The sequence below is a fragment of the Papio anubis genome, chromosome 6 (assembly GCF_008728515.1).
Source record: "Papio anubis isolate 15944 chromosome 6, Panubis1.0, whole genome shotgun sequence".
NCBI lineage: Eukaryota > Metazoa > Chordata > Mammalia > Primates > Cercopithecidae > Papio > Papio anubis.
In genome coordinates, this window is record NC_044981.1 from 10,680,403 (window position 1) to 10,698,679 (window position 18,277).

The following is an 18,277-nucleotide window of genomic DNA, read 5'->3' on the forward strand; positions in this document are numbered from 1 at the left end:
CACGTTTACAGGAGACTTAAAGGCAGCCCTGGAACCTGACGTATAATTCGAGCGCCGATGCAAAAAGGACTCAGACTTTTTTTTTTTTTGGCATCCGGTTCTGTCACCTCCAGGCTGAGCCGGGCTGGCTGAAGAGGCACGTGCGCTGCTGAATGGAGCTGGTCGCTGGTTGCTACGAGCAGGTCCTCTTTGGGTTCGCTGTACACCCGGAGTCCGAGGCGTGCGGCGACCACGAGGTGAGATACCGCGTACCTAGAGACAGTCGGAGGCGGGGCCGGGAAGGTTGGGTTTGGTTCCTGCACAGCAGAGGTAAACATTGGAGCGCCTGCTGTTCACTGGATGATTGGGTGAATGAAACCTAAGAGACTTAAGAGAAAAGCAAACCTTTGAAAACGTAATGGATATTTTATCAAAATGAGACAGTATCTGCCTTTTCTAGTAGACAAAAGGTCCACGGGACACAGAGGAAACCGGCATTTCTGCATACGGACAAATGAGTCGTAGATTGTGGATTTAAGGATCGATCCCATAAGTTGACAGTATTCAGAATTTAATGAAAGAAGATCTCGCTCTTTTGCTGAATTTCTGTCCTGGAATTTTACAAATGACTAAATCTAGATTAGGATAAATCCCGTATAGATAAAGCGATACCAATTCGTTATTTGTTGGGAACTTATGGCGAGCTGGGCGGTGGAGATGCAAAGATGCTGGAGGTATGGATTGTGCCTTAGAGACGTTCCCTACATAAGGGGTGGCGGACTGAGGAGACGCATAGATGGAGAGAAATTACAGCAGAATATGATATTACTAGATGTGTGAATAAATAAAAAGGTCAAATGAATTGCCAGTAGTCAAATAGGTAGATAGGACTATACTCACGACTAGAAATCCGACCTCCTAACGTCTAGCTCACTTTTATTCTCGAAGCAATTCTAAGCATTTTCTAGAAACCCGTTTTATTGAGTACAGTACTTTATGAAGTCAAGGCGTCTATCTTTAATTATCCAGAAAATTTGGAAGTATATCACTTGACCTATTGCTTTTGTTTATTTTGTTTCCTACTCCAGTTATTTGCTCTTTGCCTTTGGCTGAAAAGTGACGTGTTTTGAATAGTCAAAGATGATACTATCTAATTTTTTTTTTTGTAGTGAAATTACTTAACTATGTTCCAGACACGCAGTAGGCCTCACAGCAACCCTCTGAGGAGGATGCAGTTATTCTCGTTTTGCAGATGAGGAACCAAAATGTTGGTCCTAGATAGGTTAAGTGACTGCTGAAGGCCACACAGATAATAATTGGCAGAGCTGACCCCAAAGTGTCAGGAGCCCCCAAGGGTCTCTGACATTTGAAACTCTTAACCATTACCCTATACTGCTACTAAATCTAAGCAGCAGCCTAGATAACCTACAATATGTGGATTTTAAAAGGTGATTATTTGATTTAAGGCCGTAGCAGCTTCACAAGAATACTTGATTCAAAGGAGGCCCCCTTGGTCTTAAATGATGGAAGGAGTATCTGTTGCTGTAATTATTAAGGACCTGATTTGCAGTAACACATATTCAGAGAAGTTTGATGGGTTTTTTTCTTTTTCGGTTTGTTTTGCAAATACTTTTTGATGCAGTTCCTTCAGTTTAAGGAGTGTGTGTGTGTATTTTGCTGTCGTGCTTCGCACTCATCCAGTCGGACTTCCCATGGCAATAAGCACAGAGTTCCTGAGATTTCATTCTTGGTGATTCTCTGGGGCTTATGTTGGTACTCATGGAAGCATACCTTCACTCTGTTGGGTTTTCTTTATAAGACTTGTCCGCCGGGTGCGGTGGCTCACGCATGTAATCCCAGCACTTTGGTAGGGCGAGGAAGGTGGATCACCTGAGGTCAGGAGTTCAAGGCCAGCCTGACCAACGTGGTGAAATCCCGTCTCTACCAAAATTAGCTGGGCATGATGGCTAGTGCTTGTAATCCCAGCTACTCAGGAGGCTTAGGTGGAAGAATTGCAGTTCACTGCTATATGTCAACTGCTTGGAATAGTGCCAGACACATAGTAGGCACTCATCATTTGAAAGAATAAATTCAAATAAAAATTTGAGTATCTGAAAAAATAAATTAAGTCTCACATATAAAGTAACAACATTAAAGAGTTAAAGCTTTGTGTAGAATCTAAAAGTCTTCCCTTGTCCAGTCTCCACTACTGTGTTCTAGAGTGATGATACCCAGTGTTGCCTGCCCACCTCCTTGCTTTACCTTCCTTATCAAGTCTCAAGTCCTTTGTGTAAACTACATGTCATTTTGTAGTTTAACATGTCATTTTTCCCTTTATAGGATCCATTGATAGTTTTCATGAATCGTGGAACAGTTTATCTTTTCAGAAGCAGATAAATGGTTCCATGATTCATGAAAACTGCCAGTGGATAGTTGGTAGAACTGTGGTGTGACTGTGGCATTCATTGTATGTTTTCATCTTCAACAGCAATGGACTCTTGTGGCTGACTTCACTCACCATGCTCACACTGCCTCCTTGTCAGCAGTAGCTGTCAATAGTCGTTTTGTGGTCACTGGGAGCAAAGATGAAACAATTCACATTTATGACATGAAAAAGAAGATAGAGCATGGGGCTCTAGTGCATCACAGTGGTAAGAAAATTGTATCTCTTAAGATGAGAACGTGGAGGTGTTCTTTACAATTTGACTTCAGTTGAACAATTTGTTTTGTCTACTTTATAGCAGATTCTGTGCTAGAAGATAGAGGAATGTTTTAAAAAATGGTTTCTTAGCCTGGCGCAGTGGCTCACACCTGTAATCCCAGCACTTTGGGAGGCTGAGCGAGTGGATCACCTGAGGTCAGTAGCTGGAGACCAGACCTGTCTCTACTAAAATACAAAAAAAAAAATTAGCCAGGTGTGGTGGCACGCACCTGTAGTCCCAGCTACTCGGGAGGCTGAGGCAGGAGAATCGTTTGAACCCGGGAGGCAGAGCTTGCAGTAAGCTGAGATTGCGCCACTGCACTCCAGCCTGGGCGACAGAGTGAGACTCCGTCTCAAAAAAAAAAAATGGTTTGTTGCTCTGGGTTGGCTTTCGGTCTGTCTTGGGAGACAGAAAGGAGGCATTTAACCCAGTCAGAGAGTTAGGGAGTCAGAGTGAGGTTTTCACTGAAACCTTCCTTAAAATGACATCTGAATTATCTTAAAAGAGAAATATCAGTTGTTAGGCAGGTAAAGTTTGCAAAGAGGGAGAAAGGACATTCCAGGCAGAGGTGGCAGTATGAGGAGCACAGGTAGTAGCATCATAGCAATATCTAACTTTATTGAGGGCATATTAAGTACCCCTCTGTGTGCCAAGAAAGTAAAAGAGAACACCTAGTTTCAAAGATGTTACTTGACTTGCCTGAGGTCTCAAACAGTGGAACTAGAACTTGCACCTAGGTCTGGAGCCCATGCTTTTGACCGCTGGTGTTCATGGGGAACTGTAAGCAGTTCCGGATTATGAGAAGGTTAAACTGGGAGTTTGAGGGGCTGGAGAAGTAGATGGGACCAGATCCTGGAGTCCTTGAGAGAGCCAGGTAGAGACTGAATTGGGAGGGAGGGAGAGGGCAAGCTAGCGAATGAATGATGTGGGCTTGAGGAAAGTACTGCCAGTTTGTATAGGAGGGATGCTGACTGAGAACCCCAACAGAAGGACTGATGAAGGCCTGCGCCATTGGAATCGGCAGCTACGGATTGAGTAACATCGGTTTGCAAGATTTTCTGAGTTTCTTCAGTAATAAGCCACAGACATTTCCCTAGAGAGGGGAAGGTTACTTGGTGTGTGTGGTAGAAGGATTGAGTTACAAAAGAATTAAGAATTTTGGTGAAGGAGTGGATTAGTTTGTTAGCATAGAGAAAATGTGTTGTCAAAGGCCGGGCGTGGTGGCTCACACCTGTAATCCCAGCACTTTGGGAGGCTGAGGTGGGCTGAGCACTAGGTCAGGAGATCGAGACCATCCTGGCTAACATGGAGAAAGCCCGTCTCTACTAAAAATACAAAACCTTAGCTGCGCGTGGTGGCACACACCTGTAGTCCCAGCTACTCGGGAGGCTAAGGCAGGAGAATCGCTTGAACCCGGGGAGGCGGAGGTTGCCGTGAGCTGAGATTGTGCCAGTGCACTCCAGCCTAGGTGACAGAACAAGACTGTGTCTCAAAAAAAAAAGAAAAAAAAAGAAAAGTGTTGTCAAGGGCCTAGAGATCTCTGAAATACAAAAGCAGGTGGAGTGTGAGTGCAGGAAGGCGTGAAAGGGATGGGAAGATGTGAGCTTGTGGTCAGCAAATAGGTTCCTAGAGGTCAAGTGTTATACCGAGGAACAGCTCTATGTGGTAACGACGCCCAGCCTGTGGGTGTAGGGCACTGAAATGCAGGGGAGGCAAAGGTCACTGGAGTTGAAGTCAAGAAGTAGTACTACAATGCCCAGCTTGTGGTTTGGTTTTCCACCCTGGTGGTCAAGGTACCCAGGATAGTGGCAGAATCAAGGGAGAGAAAGACTGAACAGGTAAATTTTTTTCTTCAGTACCAAACATTTTATGCTGTTTTTATTGCATTTTCCCAGAGGACAGAGAATGCGGAGTAACTCAGCTAAGAAAGTTGGTTTATTGCAAAGAAAGGTGCCCTTTTCCTACCCAATCTTACATGTATTTCAGAGGATCCACACCAGGCGTTGGTTTCCAGCAGTAAATTTGCAGCCATAAATGGCTTCCTTCTATTAGATGTTCCCTTAGTTTATTCAGACTGCTATAACGAAATACCTGAGAGTGAATAATTTATCAATAATAGAGATTTATTTCTCACAGTTGTAGAGGCTGGGAAGTCTAAGATTAAGGCACCAGCAGATTTTCACGTCTCATAAGGACTGGCGCTCTATTGTTGTGTCCTCATATGGTGGAAGGGCAAAGCAGCTCCCTACACAATTTTGTAAGGTCAAGCTCGAGAGTTGGAGCCAGTTTTAAAAAAGAAAACAAACAAAAAAAACTTTTGGGGAGCGGGAGGGCGGAGTCTCGCTTTGTCACCCAGGCTGGAGTGCAGTGGCGCGATCTTGGCTCACTGCAACTTCTGCCTCCTGGGTTTAAGCGATTCTCCTGCCTCAGCCTCCCAGGTAGCTTGGATTATAGGCACCTGTCACCACACCCAATTAATTTTTGTGTTTTCAGTAGAGACGGGGGTCTCACCATGTTGGCCAGCTGGTTTTGAACTCTTGACCTGAAGTGATCCACCCGCCTCAGCCTCCCAAAGTGCTGGGATTATAGGCGTGAACCACCGCGCCCAGCCAATAAAAACTTTTAGAAGGTCGCAATCCTCTAATCCCATTCCTGGGGGCTTGCCCTCGTGACTTAGTCACCATCACCTCCTAAAGGTCTCACCTCTTAAACTGTCACATTGGCAACTAAGTTTCAGCAGATGAATTTTGGGGGACACTTTCAGACCGTGGCAGACTGTCCATTGCTGCTTTGACAGCTATCTTGCTCTTCATCAGAAGCTGTGCTTTGAGTGATTAAAATATACATTCTTTTTTTCTCTATCTCCTAGTCCCAGTTCATACAAAGAAGGCTTCTCTCTCAGGTTTGGAAGAAATAAGTTAAATTTGACCTGTCCAAACCCATTAGTACGAGTTCAACAATAAGAAAAGGAATTACATAAAAGAAGTTTAGATTGGGGGGTGAATGAAGTAGGGCTCTTGGTTTCTTCTGTTTCTTGTATAAATCCTTTTTTTTTTTCTCTTTTTTAAATTCTTTTCTTTTTTCCCTTCAACTTTTATTTTAAGTTCAGGGGTACACATGCAGGATGTGCAGGTTTGTTAGCTAGGTAAACGTCCCATGGTGGTTTGCTGTACAGATCATCCCATCACCCAGTGTCCATTAGCTGTTCTTTCTAATGCTCTTTTTCCCCCAACCCTTCCGCTGCCACAGGCCCCAGTGTGTGGTGTTCTTCCCCTGTGTGAGAACATGCGGTGTTTGGTTTGGTTTTCTTTCTTTTCTTTTTCTTTCTTTCTTTTTTTTTTTTTTGAGATGGAGTCTTGCTCTGTCACACAGGCTCGAGTGCAGTGGTGCGATCTCGGCTCACTGCAACCTCCATCTCCCGGGTTCAAGCAATTCTTGTGCCTCAGCCTCCTGAGTAGCTGGGACTACAGGCACACACCACCACATCTAGCTAATTTTTGTATTTTCAGTAGAGACACGGTTTCGCCATGTTGGCCAGACTGGTCTTCAACTCCTGATCTCAGGTGATCTGCCCGCCTTGGCCTCCCAAAGTTCTGGGATTACAGGCATGAGCCACATTGCCCAGCCAGTGTTTGGTTTTCTCTTCCTGCATTAGTTTGCTGAGGATAATGGCTTCCAACTGCATCTACATCCCTGCAAAGGATATGAGCTCATTCTTTTTTATGGGTGCATACATCCTATTTTAGAGAATTGCTAATAGATAAGCTTTTTTCTAGGGAAGCAGATGTGGGAAAGCAAACTTTCCAAAGTGAGAAATAGGATAATAAGCAGAGGAAAATATGAACAAATGAATGCGAAATGTGTGGAAATGGATCAAAACAGGTCTGAGTGATAATGATTGGATTGTGGCTGATTGGGTAGCTCATTCACTGTTTAGAAAGTGGAAGTCATGTGGCAGTACATCTGGTTTGTTCCCCAGATTAGCTTGTTAGCTGGTTAGTTTTGTTTACTTCTGCTCAAACTTTCCTAGCCAGCCACCTTCTAAACTTATAATTTGAAGAGGTAAAGCAAGGACGTGAACTGATTTGTTCAAATGTGTATCTAAACTGGAGATACTCTGCTGAAAATATTTGCATAGATTTGAACAACTGTACTTATATGAAAAAATTTAAGGTATATTTTAGTAATATTAAGACATTGAGGCCAGGCACAGTGGCTCACCCCTGTAATCCCAGCACTTTGGGAGGCTGAGGTGGGCAGATCGCTTGGGCCCAGGAGTTCAAGACCAACCTGGGCAACATGGCATGGTGAAACCCTGTGTCTACAAAAAATACAAAAATCAGCTAGGTGTATTGATGTGCACCTGTAGTCCCAGTTACTCAGGAGGTTGAGGTGGGAAGATTGCATGAACCCAGGAGGCAGAGGTTGCAGTGAGATAAGATTGTGCCATAGCACTTCAGCCTGGGTAACAAGAGTGAAACCCTGCCTCAAAAAAAAAAAAAAATATTGAGTGTTTTACTTAGCATAGCATAGCCTTCAAATCAGAAATGGAGTTTGTATTTAAAATGAATATTACTTTTGCCTATTTTGGTTTTTCTATAGGTACAATAACTTGCCTGAAATTCTATGGCAACAGGCATTTAATCAGTGGAGCGGAAGATGGACTCATCTGTATCTGGGATGCAAAGAAATGGGAATGCCTGAAGTCAATTAAAGCTCACAAGTGAGTTGGGCTCTTTCCCTTTGGCATCCTCGATGTGCCAGTCAAGTTGGGGACTAACTGTTGGTTTCATTATAGAGGACAGGTGACCTTCCTTTCTATTCACCCATCTGGCAAGTTGGCTCTCTCGGTTGGTACAGATAAGACATTAAGGTAAGTCATTAATGCTCAAGAGCATTTTTCTAAGGTGTATCTTTTACTACAGCTCTCCACCATTTAAAAATACTGTGATACAAGGGAAACTTCAAAAACTGGTGAACCTTTTCACAGTGGTAGGATAAAAATGAAAAACTATTTTCAAACATGCAGTTATGCTGCAGTCATCATAGCTGTGAACTGAAGATTTTAGAAAGGGAAACCTTTTGAAAATACAATGGATACGACATGTTAAAGGGATATGGGAATGGAGCAAGTCTTATCCTGCCTCATAGTATTTCATAATGTTGCTGTAAGAAAGATAGCAGGTCTTTTAAATAATCAGTATTTACTAAAATTGTCACTTGAGTAAGCCTTCATTATGCTTGTTCTTTTACGCTTAGTAAAAGGTAGTTGGTGATCACACCATAAGTAAGCTTCCTGTTTTGCAGAACGTGGAATCTTGTAGAAGGAAGATCAGCATTCATAAAAAATATAAAGCAAAGTGAGTATTTTTGTTTGAAATACAGGTTGAGCATTCCTAATCTGGAAATCTGAAATGCTCCAAAATCTGAAACTTTTTGAGCACTGATGTGATGTCTCAAGTAGAAAATTCAACACCTAACCTCATGATGGGTCACAGTCAGAACTTTGTTTCATGCACAAAATTATTTAAAATATTTTGTAAAATTACCTTCAGGCTAGATGTATATGAAACATAGATGAATTTCATGTGTAGACTTGAAACATGAGTTTCATGGGTTTTATCCTCGAGATATTTCATTGTATATATGCAGATATTACAAAATCCAAAACAGTTCTGGTCCCAAGTGTTTTGGATAAGGGATACTCAACCTGTATGTTTTACAGTGATTTATGGAATATGAATATAGATACACATTTTTACGTGTGTGTATGTTACATATTTATTTCTCTGCATGGTGGTGGTGATCTCTGAGCAAATGCCTTGGGTTTCTTTCTTTTCCCATTTTAGATCTAGATTCTTGTTGTGGCTCTGCCACCTGCCTTTGATTTGATTTGATTTGATTTGATTTGATTTTTTGAGATAGAATCTCGCTCTGTCACCCAGGCTGGAGTGCAGTGGTGCTATCTCAGCTCACTACAACCTCTGCCTTCTGAGTTCAAGTGATTCTCCTGCCTCACCCTCCCAAGTAACTGGGATTACAGACGCATGCCGCCATGCTTGGCTAAATTTTTGTATTTTTTGGTAGAGATGGGGTTTTGCCATGTTAGCCAGGCTGGTCTCAAACTCCTGGCCTTAAGTGATCCGTCCATCTTGGCCTCCCAAAGTGCTGGCATTACAGGTTTGAGCCACTGCACCTGGCCAACCTTTGACTTTTGGAACCTAGATTGTTTTCTAAAAAACTTAACTTGTAAAATGTGTTATGAAGATAAACTAGGATAACAAATTTGAAAATACACAGTATAAATATTTTCTATTTTTATTATTGCTATGATCATTTTATGTTTTATTTACAAAATAAATAAACTTCATTTTTTTTCCACTTATAGATGCTCACATAGTAGAGTGGTCCCCAAGAGGAGAGCAATATGTAGTTATCATACAGAATAAAATAGACATCTATCAGCTCGACACTGCATCCATTAGTGGCACCATCACAAATGAAAAGAGAATTTCCTCTGTTAAATTTCTTTCAGTAAGTAATCAGAAATCAGTGACGAAAGTTTGTGGTGATGGTTGGAACTGTTGATGACATTCTGGATGTTATTACTCTTTTTCCTCTCTGCTAGGAGTCTGTCCTTGCAGTGGCTGGAGATGAAGAAGTTATAAGGTTTTTTGACTGTGATTCGCTAGTGTGCCTCTGTGAATTTAAAGCTCATGAAAACAGGTATTTTTACTAATCTCTGGTGTATATGTTTAGTCTTAATAAATGGTATATATGCAGTAGTTTCATAAACCAGGTTATATGTTTTTATTGACAACTGCAGAAATAATCAGACATATCTACACGTACAGTATATGGTATCTGGAGTCTAATAAGATGGTGGAAAATGTTATCTTCCTGGCCTTTAATAATGCAAAAGTGGGCCGGGTGCAGTAGCTCACACCTGTAATCCCAACACTTTGGGAGGCGGAGGCAGGCGGATCAGGAGGTCAAGAGATCGAGACCATCCTGGCCAACATGGTGAAACCCATCTCTACTAAAAATAAAATAATTGGTGTGGTGTTGAGTGCTTGTAGTCTCAGTTACTCGAGAGGGAGAGGCAGGAGAATCGCTTGAACCCTGGAGGCGGAGGTTGCAGTGAGGCAAGATCGCATCTCTGCACTCCAGCCTGGTGACAGAGTGAGACTCCGTCTCAAAAATAATAATAATAATGCAAAAGTGATGAAATTGTTTTCAGGACTGTCATTTGCACAAGATATTTTTTAAATGTCTGTTAGACTTGGAGCCTGCAATCAAGCATATTTGAACAAACAAAAGACTAAACAATCTTGAGCTTTGTTCCCATCTACTTTTGTCCTTTTATGTAATTCCCCTTGCCTACTTCTTCCCCTTTTCCGTGTGATTTTTCTTTTCCTGCAGGAGAAGTGAATTGACGTTATTGAGTTCCTGTTTTGTGCCAGTTTTTATTAACTTTTAATGCTTTCTCTATTTCTAGCAGGTGGATAGTCTCAAAGTAAGTAGTTAAGTGGCTTGGCCAATATTACCCCACTCTTAGGTAATGGAGCTGAGAGCTGAGCCCGATTTTATCTGACTCTTATATCCCTGCTTTTTCCAGTAATTTTGAAAAAGGTGATTTAATATACAGAGTTAGAATTTAATGTGTTCCCTTTGCATGTTCTATGTCTCAAATGGGTCTTAGTTCTTATTTCTTAAACAGTGGTTAAGTTTTAAGAAATCTGTAAGAGTACTGCAGTCAGTAGTATAAAGGCCTTACTCTTCTGCTATATTGGGAAGTAAACATATTCTTCAAGGTCGCCATTCCAGATGTACTAGTAACACTTCAGGTATTTGACCATTCATTTATTTAACAAGTATTCATTGAGCATCATTATGAAATACTACACGAGGTATTTAATGATGAACAAAAAAGACGGGAGCTTGTGCTCTCATGGCTTTTATATTGTAAGGAGGCAATAGATTACAAACAAGCAGATCATTATGACAGGATGGAAATAGAAAAGTAGAATGATTAAAGATTAACAAGGGTAATTGGTTTAGATAGGATGATGAGGGAAGAAGATGTGAGACCTTAGGAATGAAAAAGGAGCTAGTTTTTAAAAGAAGAGAGAGGCACAGGTGCAAAGACCCTGAGGGAGAACAGAGCTTGGTGTATTTTAGGAGCAGATAGAAGAACTGTGTGACTAGGTGAGAATGAGCAAGGAGAGGATGGTGGAAGCCAAATGGTGCCCATAATCATCATAATTTTTCTTACTATGGAAAAATTTAAAAGCATTTAGACTGGTTTAAGGTGCTAACCCTTTAAGACCCGCCACCAGCTTTAGCAACTATCACTGTGTGGCCAGTTTTGCTTCATCTATATGCCCAGCCACTTCCTCCTCTCCCATGTTATTTTAAAGTAGGTCCCAGTTTTGTAGGGTTTTAAGCCTGGAAGTTACAAGATTTGATTTACATTTTTAAAAATTGTTGGCCGGGTGCAGTGGCTCACGCCTGTAATCCCAGCACTTTGGGAGGCTGAGGCGGGCGGATCATGAGGTCAGGAGTTCGAGACCAGGCTGACCAACATGGTGAAACTCCGTCTCTCCTAAAAATACAAAAATTAGCCGGGCATGGTGGTACACACCTGTAATCCCAGCTACTCAGGAGGCTGAGGCAGGAGAATCGCTTGAACCCAGGAGGTGGAGGTTGTCGTGAGTTGAGATCCCGCCACTGCACTCCAGCCTGGGTGACAGAGCAAGACTCCGTCTTAAAAAAAAAAAAAAAGTTGTTAAGGGGCAAAATAGAAGCAGAAAGGCCAATTAGGCTACTTCTGTGATCCAGAGGAAAAATAATAGCGGCTTAGACTAACAGTGGTGGGACTGGAGATGAGGGAAATGGGTGTGTGGGAGAGGCCTTGATTCATCATTTCTGTTGTCTTTTCTCTCCTTACTGAACTTGGAGTTTCTTGTGGTGATGGGCTTTGTTTTACTCATCTTTAGTTCCTTTGTAATAACCTGATTATTTGTTATCTGTTATCTTTTCAACTTTTCCTTCAGATATAGTTGGTGGTTGATTTTATCTTGTATTTTGGGCCTGAATATATCTCATTAATGGGAATGCGAAGCATAGTTACGTTTTAAGGCACCTTTCATTGAGCAGTTTGGAAATACCTGAAACAGTGAGAAAGCACCAGTCTGTGTGTGTAGTTTTTAACAATATTAGACTTTTTGGAGGACAGGGTCTTTTATGGTGTTAATATTTCTCTCCTAGGGTAAAGGACATGTTCAGTTTTGAAATTCCAGAGCAACATGTTATTGTTACAGCATCGAGTGATGGTTTCATCAAAATGTGGAAGCTTGAGCAGGATAAGGTCAGTGCCTTAACACAATCTAAATGTACTTTATTACAAATCTTGCTCGTAAGTGAGGTGGAATATTTTTTAAGGGTCATAAGACATAAGTCTTTAAATAAACGTTTTAAATCTCTTCCAGGCAGGATTGATATTAATGGTTTTAAAATTAGGGTTCCCGTGGAGCTGCCTTGATGGTTGTCATTTCTGAGTGTGAGCTGGCGGTTTCCCAGAACTTGCGCTGCTCTTTTTAGTCAGAGAAGCTCTACTTTCCTCTCTCTTGAGTATTGGAGTTCTCTGGAAGCTCTTAGGTAGAAATACTGCCATTGCTAAAAATAATTTGGAAGCTCCTGATCAATTATGAAATTAACAAACCATTTGAACCAGACAGTTCGGAAAATTAAATTCCCTCCTGTAGTCTCCTTACAGTCTCTCTTGGTTTATTCTTTGTTCTCTCATAAACACATTCTGTGAATATGGTTTGTTGAATGTGTCTTTTTCCAAGGTTCTTTGTTCAGCCCTGGAAAGAAGACCTGATTCCTTTCTTTAGAATTTTCAAATTCTGAATACTTCTTAGAAATTGGCTCTGTGAATAACATAGTCAAACCTAACCATGAGTGAACATTATATGTTGCTTCTGAATATCATATTTTGTATTCAAGAAAATATAGGAAGTTTTAAATTAAGGTAACTTGATTATGGAAAAAGAAATTATTGAAAATGCACATTCTGAATGTTTGTTTCTTCTGTTTAGAAAGTTCCCCCATCTTTACTCTGTGAAGTAAACACTAAAGCCAGGCTGACATGTCTTGGAGTGTGGCTAGACAACGTGCCAGACACGAAAGAAAGCTTTCCTCCAGCAGCAGAGCCTTCTCCTGGTAATCGAATTTGATTGTTCTGACATTTTGAGTAATCTGTTATCTCTTAAATTGTAGAAGTGGAGGAGATCCAGATAATTTCACTTTGTTGACAGCCTGTGTTTATTTCATTCAAAGGGGAAAACAGTCTTTAAAAGCACTCTCTTTTGTGTTGCAGTAAGTAAAGAACAGTCCAAAATTGGCAAAAAGGAGCCTGGTGACACAGTGCACAAAGAAGAAAAGCAGTCAAAACCTAACACAAAGAAACGCAGTTTAGCAGGTGACAGTAAGAAAGCAACAAAAGAAAGTGGCCTGGTATCAACCAAGAAGAGGAAAATGGTAGAAATGTTGGAAAAGAAGAGGAAAAAGAAGAAAAAAAAAATAATGCAGTGAATCCCAGATGTCTCCTGAAAGAACTCTTTTAGATGAAATCATTCTACTCAAATGTACATTAATTTTCTCTTTTTCCCCCTGAGTAAAAGCAAGAAATTTCTTCCTTTGGAGAAAATATACATATTATAAAGCGACTTTTAGATGGGGTTTTTTTTTAAACAGTGGTAAAATTACTTTTGGCAGACAGTGTTTTATGAATTATGTATCCTGTTGATACATAATATGTTAATGTGTCATGCAATTTTTGTACAAAGCAAATAAAGTTCTTTCTCAAAATATACTGTAAAATGATATAAAATATTGAACACATTCTTTATCAGATTTGGATGAAGGAGTCATTATTCAAAATTTTCTCCTAAATGGGGAAGAATTTAAGAACTGCCTTTAGCCTCTTCAAATGGTAAGTAGTAATTTTAGATTTTCATACCAACAGGACAAACTTAAAAGATTATACATATATAAGATATATATGTATGAAACAAACATATGCTTAAGTGTAGGACCACGTACCTAAGATTATAGAGAGATTGCCAGGCTTGAAGCTACTTTGCTTCCAAGCAGTAGATGTACAAAATAAGGATGGGAAAATGATCTTTTTTTCTTTTTTCTTTTTTCTTTTTTTTTTGAGATGGAGTCTCACTCTGTTGCCCAGGCTGGAGTGCTGTGGCGTAATCTCAGCTCACTGCAACCTCCGTCGCCTGGGTTCAAGCGATTCTCCTGCCTCAGCCTCCCAAGTAGCTGGTAGCTTGAGCCAAGGAGTTTGAGACCAGCATGGGCAACATAGGGAGAACCTGTCTCTCCCAAAAAATCAACTGGTGTGGTAACATGCTCCCAGCTACTCATGAGGCGGAGGTGGGAAGGATGGCTTGAGCCCAGGATGTGGAAGTTGCGGTGAGCTGAGACTGTGCCACTCTACTCCAGCCTCGGCAATGGAGCCAGACCCTGTCTTAAGAAAAAAAAAAGAAAAAGACATTATTGGGGATCCATAGGTTTGAATTAGCCAGGCAGATATTAGATACCTGAGGCCATCAGGAAAATCACTTGTGATTAGGCAGAATAAGAACAGGCACTGGAATTACCACTCCATAGGCGTAAATTGTCCAGGAAATGAACCAAATTGTGTGTCTTTTTTTTTTTTTGTGAGACGGAGTCTCGCTCTGTCGCCCAGGCTGGAGTGCAGTGGCGCGATCTCGGCTCACTGCAAGCTCCGCCTCCCGGGTTCACGCCATTCTCCTGCCTCAGCCTCCTGAGTAGCTGGGACTACAGGCGCCTGCCACCGCGCCCGGCTAATTTTTTGTATTTTTAGTAGAGACGGGGTTTCACCGTGGTCTCGATCTCCTGACCTTGTGATCCGCCCGCCTCGGCCTCCCAAAGTGCTGGGATTACAGGCGTGAGCCACCGCGCCCGGCAAATTGTGTGTCTTAACATCAGTCTACTCCTTTGTTAGCTTATTTCATAAGCTATTAACATAAATGTAGGTCATTGGCTTTGTTTTGTCAATTCAACTTAAAAATTTTGAGGTCATTGTAAGAAATATATACTTGTAAGAAATAACATAGAGATTCCACCCGGTTTTCCCGATGATAACATCTTGCAAAACAAGGGCAATATCACAACCAAGCCAAGATATAATAGAAATGATAAGATCAAGATATAGAACATTTCTATCACAATTATCCCATTTGTCCTTACAAGCCATACTCAGTTTCGTCTCGTGCTTGTATAGCTGCGCCCACCTTCGTAACCTCTGGTACCAGTGGTCTGTTCTCCATCTCTGTAATTTTGCCAAAATTATGATTGGATTATAGTTTCTTTTGGGATTGGCTTTTCACTCAGCATAATCTGGGCATTGATCCAGGTTGTTGCATCAACAGTTCTGTTTTTAGTACTGAGTGGGATGTCCGTATAGAGGTACCATAGTAAACACCTGTAGAAGGACGTCAGGAATGTTTCCTGTTGTTAGGTATCTAAATAAAGTTGCTGTAAACATTTGTGTGCAGGTTTTTATGTGAACAGGAGTCTTCATTTCTCTTGGATAAATGCCCAGGAATTCCAAAGTTTTCCAGAATAGCTGTATGATTTTACATTTCTACCAGTAATGTTTGAGTGATACAGTTTCTCTGCATCTTTCCAGCATTTGATGTTAGTCTTAGCCATTCCGGTAAGAGTGTTGTGAAACCTTATTGTAGTTATAACTTACATTGCTGTGATAGCTAATGATGTTAATAATCTTTCTTTTTTGCTGTTGAATTCTGAGAGTTCTTTTTTTTTTTTTTTGAAATGGAGTCTCACTGTGTCACCCACCCAGGTTGGAGTGCAATGGCCTGATCTTGGCTTACTGCAACCTCCGCCTCCCAGCTTCAAGTGATTCTCCTGCCCCAGCCTCTTGAGTAGCTGGGATTACAGGTGTGTGCCACCATACCCAGCTAATTTTTGTATTTTTGTTTTTTGTTTTTTGTTTTTTTTGAGACGGAGTCTAGCTCTGTCGCCTAGGCTGGAGTGCAGTGGCCGGATCTCAGCTCACTGCAGGCTCCGCCTCCCGGGTTTACACCATTCTCCTGCCTCAGCCTCCTGAGTAGCTGGGACTACAGGCGCCCGCCACCTCGCCCGGCTAGTTTTTTGTATTTTTTTGTAGAGACAGGGTTTCACCGTGTTAGCCAGGATGGTCTCGAACTCCTGATCTCTAGTGATCCACCCTCCTCAGCCTCCCAAAGTGCTGGGATTACAGGTGTGAGCCACCGCGCCTGGCCAAGAGTTATTTATATATTGTAGAAACTCAACCTTTGTCAGATACGTGGTTTGCAGATATTTTTGCCTAGTCTGTAGCTTGTGTTTTTATCCTAACGGCCTTTTGCAGAGCTCAAGTTTTTTATTTTGTTGAAATCCAGTTCATCAATTTTTCCTTCCATGGATCATGCTTTTGGTGTGAAGTCCAAGAGACCTTTGTTTAGCCTTAGATCCTGAAGAGGTTCTATATATTTTTTAAAGGTTTTGTGGAGTTTAACATTTTACATTTAGTATGTGATCCATTTTGAGTGTATAAATGTGAGGTTTAATTCCAAGTTTATTTTCTTGGCTATGGATATCAACTTGCTCTAGCACCTTGTTGAAAAGACTGTTCTTCCTCTATTGAAATACTTTTGCATCTTTGCCAGAATTCAATTGAGCGTATTAGTGTGGGTCTATTACTGGGCTCTCTATTGTGTTCTATTGATCTCTGTTGATGTTTTTGCCAGTATCACGCAGTCTTGATTACTGCAGCTCTATAGTAAGCTTTGAATTTGAGTAGAAGGATTCTCCTCCTTTTCTCTTTTTCAAAATTATGTTCACTATTCTAGTTATTTTGCCTTTCCATATAAAATTTAGGATAATTCTATCCTCCTCTACACAAAAGAGTACAGTCATGTGTCACTTAATAACAGGAATACATTCTGAGAAATGCCTCATTAGGTGATTTAATTTTGTGTGAATATCATAGGGTGTACTTACACAAACCTGATGGTAAAGCCTGCTGCATACCTAGGCCATACGGTATAGTCATAATCTTGTGGGACCACCATTGTATATGTGATCTGTTGTTGACCAAAATGTCATTATGCAGCACATGGCTGTACAGATCTTTGATTTTTTTTTTTTTTTTTTTTTTTTTGAGACAGTTTTGCTCTTGCCACCCAGGCTGGAGTGCAATTTTGCGACCTCAGCTCACTGCAACTACTGCCTCCTGGATTCACGCGATTCTCCTGCCTCAGCCTCCCGAGTACCTGGGATTACAGGCACACACCACCACACCCGGCTAAATTTTGTATTTATAGAAGAGACGGGGTTTCACCATGTTGGCCAGGCTAGTCTCGAACTCCTGACCTCAAGTGATCCACCCGCCTTGGCCTCCCAAAGTGCTGGGATTACAGGCATTAGCTACTGCACCCGGCCAGATCTTTGATTGTTTTTATCAGTGTTGTGTAGTTTTCACATACAAATCTTGCACATGTTTGATTTATTTCTAAGTATTTGGGGCAGGGGAATTACAAGTGGTTTTTTTTTTTTTTTTTTTTTTTTTGAGATGGAGTCTTGCACTATCTCTTGGGCTGGAGTGCAGTGGCGCCATCTCCGCTCACTGCAACCTCTGCCTCCTTGGGTTCAAGCGATTCTCCTGCCTCAGCCTCCCAAGTAGCTGGGATTACAGGTGCCCACCACCATGCCTGGCTAATTTTTTTGTACTTTTAGTAGAGACACGGTTTCACTATGTTGGCCAGGCTGGTCTCAAACTCCTGACCTCCTGATCCGCCCGCCTTGGCCTCCCAAAGTGCTGTGATTACAGGCATGAGCCACTGTACCTGGCCTACAAGTGATATTTTTAATTTTGGTGCTCACATTCATTGCTAATATATAGAAATACAATTGATTTTTGTGTGATCTTACATCCTGCTATCTTGCTGAATTCACTTATTCTAGGAGTTGTTTTGTTGGGGTTTTCTATGTAGACAATTATGTTATCTGCAAATACAGTGTTATTTCTATCTGTCTTTTCTCCCATTTTCTTGCCTTGTTAACTGACTAGAAGATGCAGCACTGTGTTGAATAAGAATAGTGAGACATCTTTGCCTTGTTATGATCTTTGGGGGAAAACATTCAGTCTTTCACTATTAAGTATAATGCCAGCTGTAGGGTTTTCGTAGTTATTCTTTGTCAAGTTGAAGAAAGCTCAACTCGATATCCCCTGTTTCATTCCTGATATTGATAATTTGTGTCCTCTCTCTTTTCTTTGTCAGTCTTGCTAGAGCTTTGTCAGTTTTATTATCTTATCAAAGAACCAGTTCTGCTGGGCGCAGTGGCTCACGCCTGTAATCCCAGCACTTTGGGAGGCCGAGGTGGGCAGATCACCTAAGGTCAGGCATTCGAGACCAACCTGGCAAACATGGTGAAACCCTGTCTCAACTAAAAATATGAAAATTAGCTGGGTGTGGTAGCAGGCGCCTGTAATCCCAGCTACTTGGGAG

At 41.4% G+C, this 18,277-nt stretch overlaps 1 protein-coding gene across 1 annotated transcript; it reads left to right on the top strand.

Annotated features, from left to right (window-relative positions):
* Positions 1-40: 40 nt before the first annotated feature.
* Positions 41-13,568, top strand: PAK1IP1 (PAK1 interacting protein 1). The gene is made up of 10 exons (XM_003897046.3): positions 41-236; positions 2,468-2,630; positions 7,284-7,404; positions 7,480-7,554; positions 7,989-8,041; positions 9,070-9,215; positions 9,310-9,407; positions 11,952-12,051; positions 12,785-12,908; positions 13,066-13,568. Exons 1-10 carry the CDS (start codon positions 153-155, stop codon positions 13,278-13,280), a joined length of 1,179 nt encoding a protein of 392 aa, XP_003897095.1. The 5' UTR covers positions 41-152; the 3' UTR covers positions 13,281-13,568.
* Positions 13,569-18,277: the final 4,709 nt, after the last annotated feature.

Excerpts from the sequence above, each read along its gene's own strand:
- PAK1IP1 (XM_003897046.3), top strand. The coding sequence starts at position 153 with ATGGAGCTGGTCGCTGGTTGCTACGAGCAGGTCCTCTTTGGGTTCGCT. Across the intron at positions 237-2,467 it reads AGGCGTGCGGCGACCACGAG|CAATGGACTCTTGTGGCTGA; the intron begins GTGAGATACCGC and ends CATCTTCAACAG. Across the intron at positions 7,405-7,479 it reads AAGTCAATTAAAGCTCACAA|AGGACAGGTGACCTTCCTTT; the intron begins GTGAGTTGGGCT and ends GTTTCATTATAG.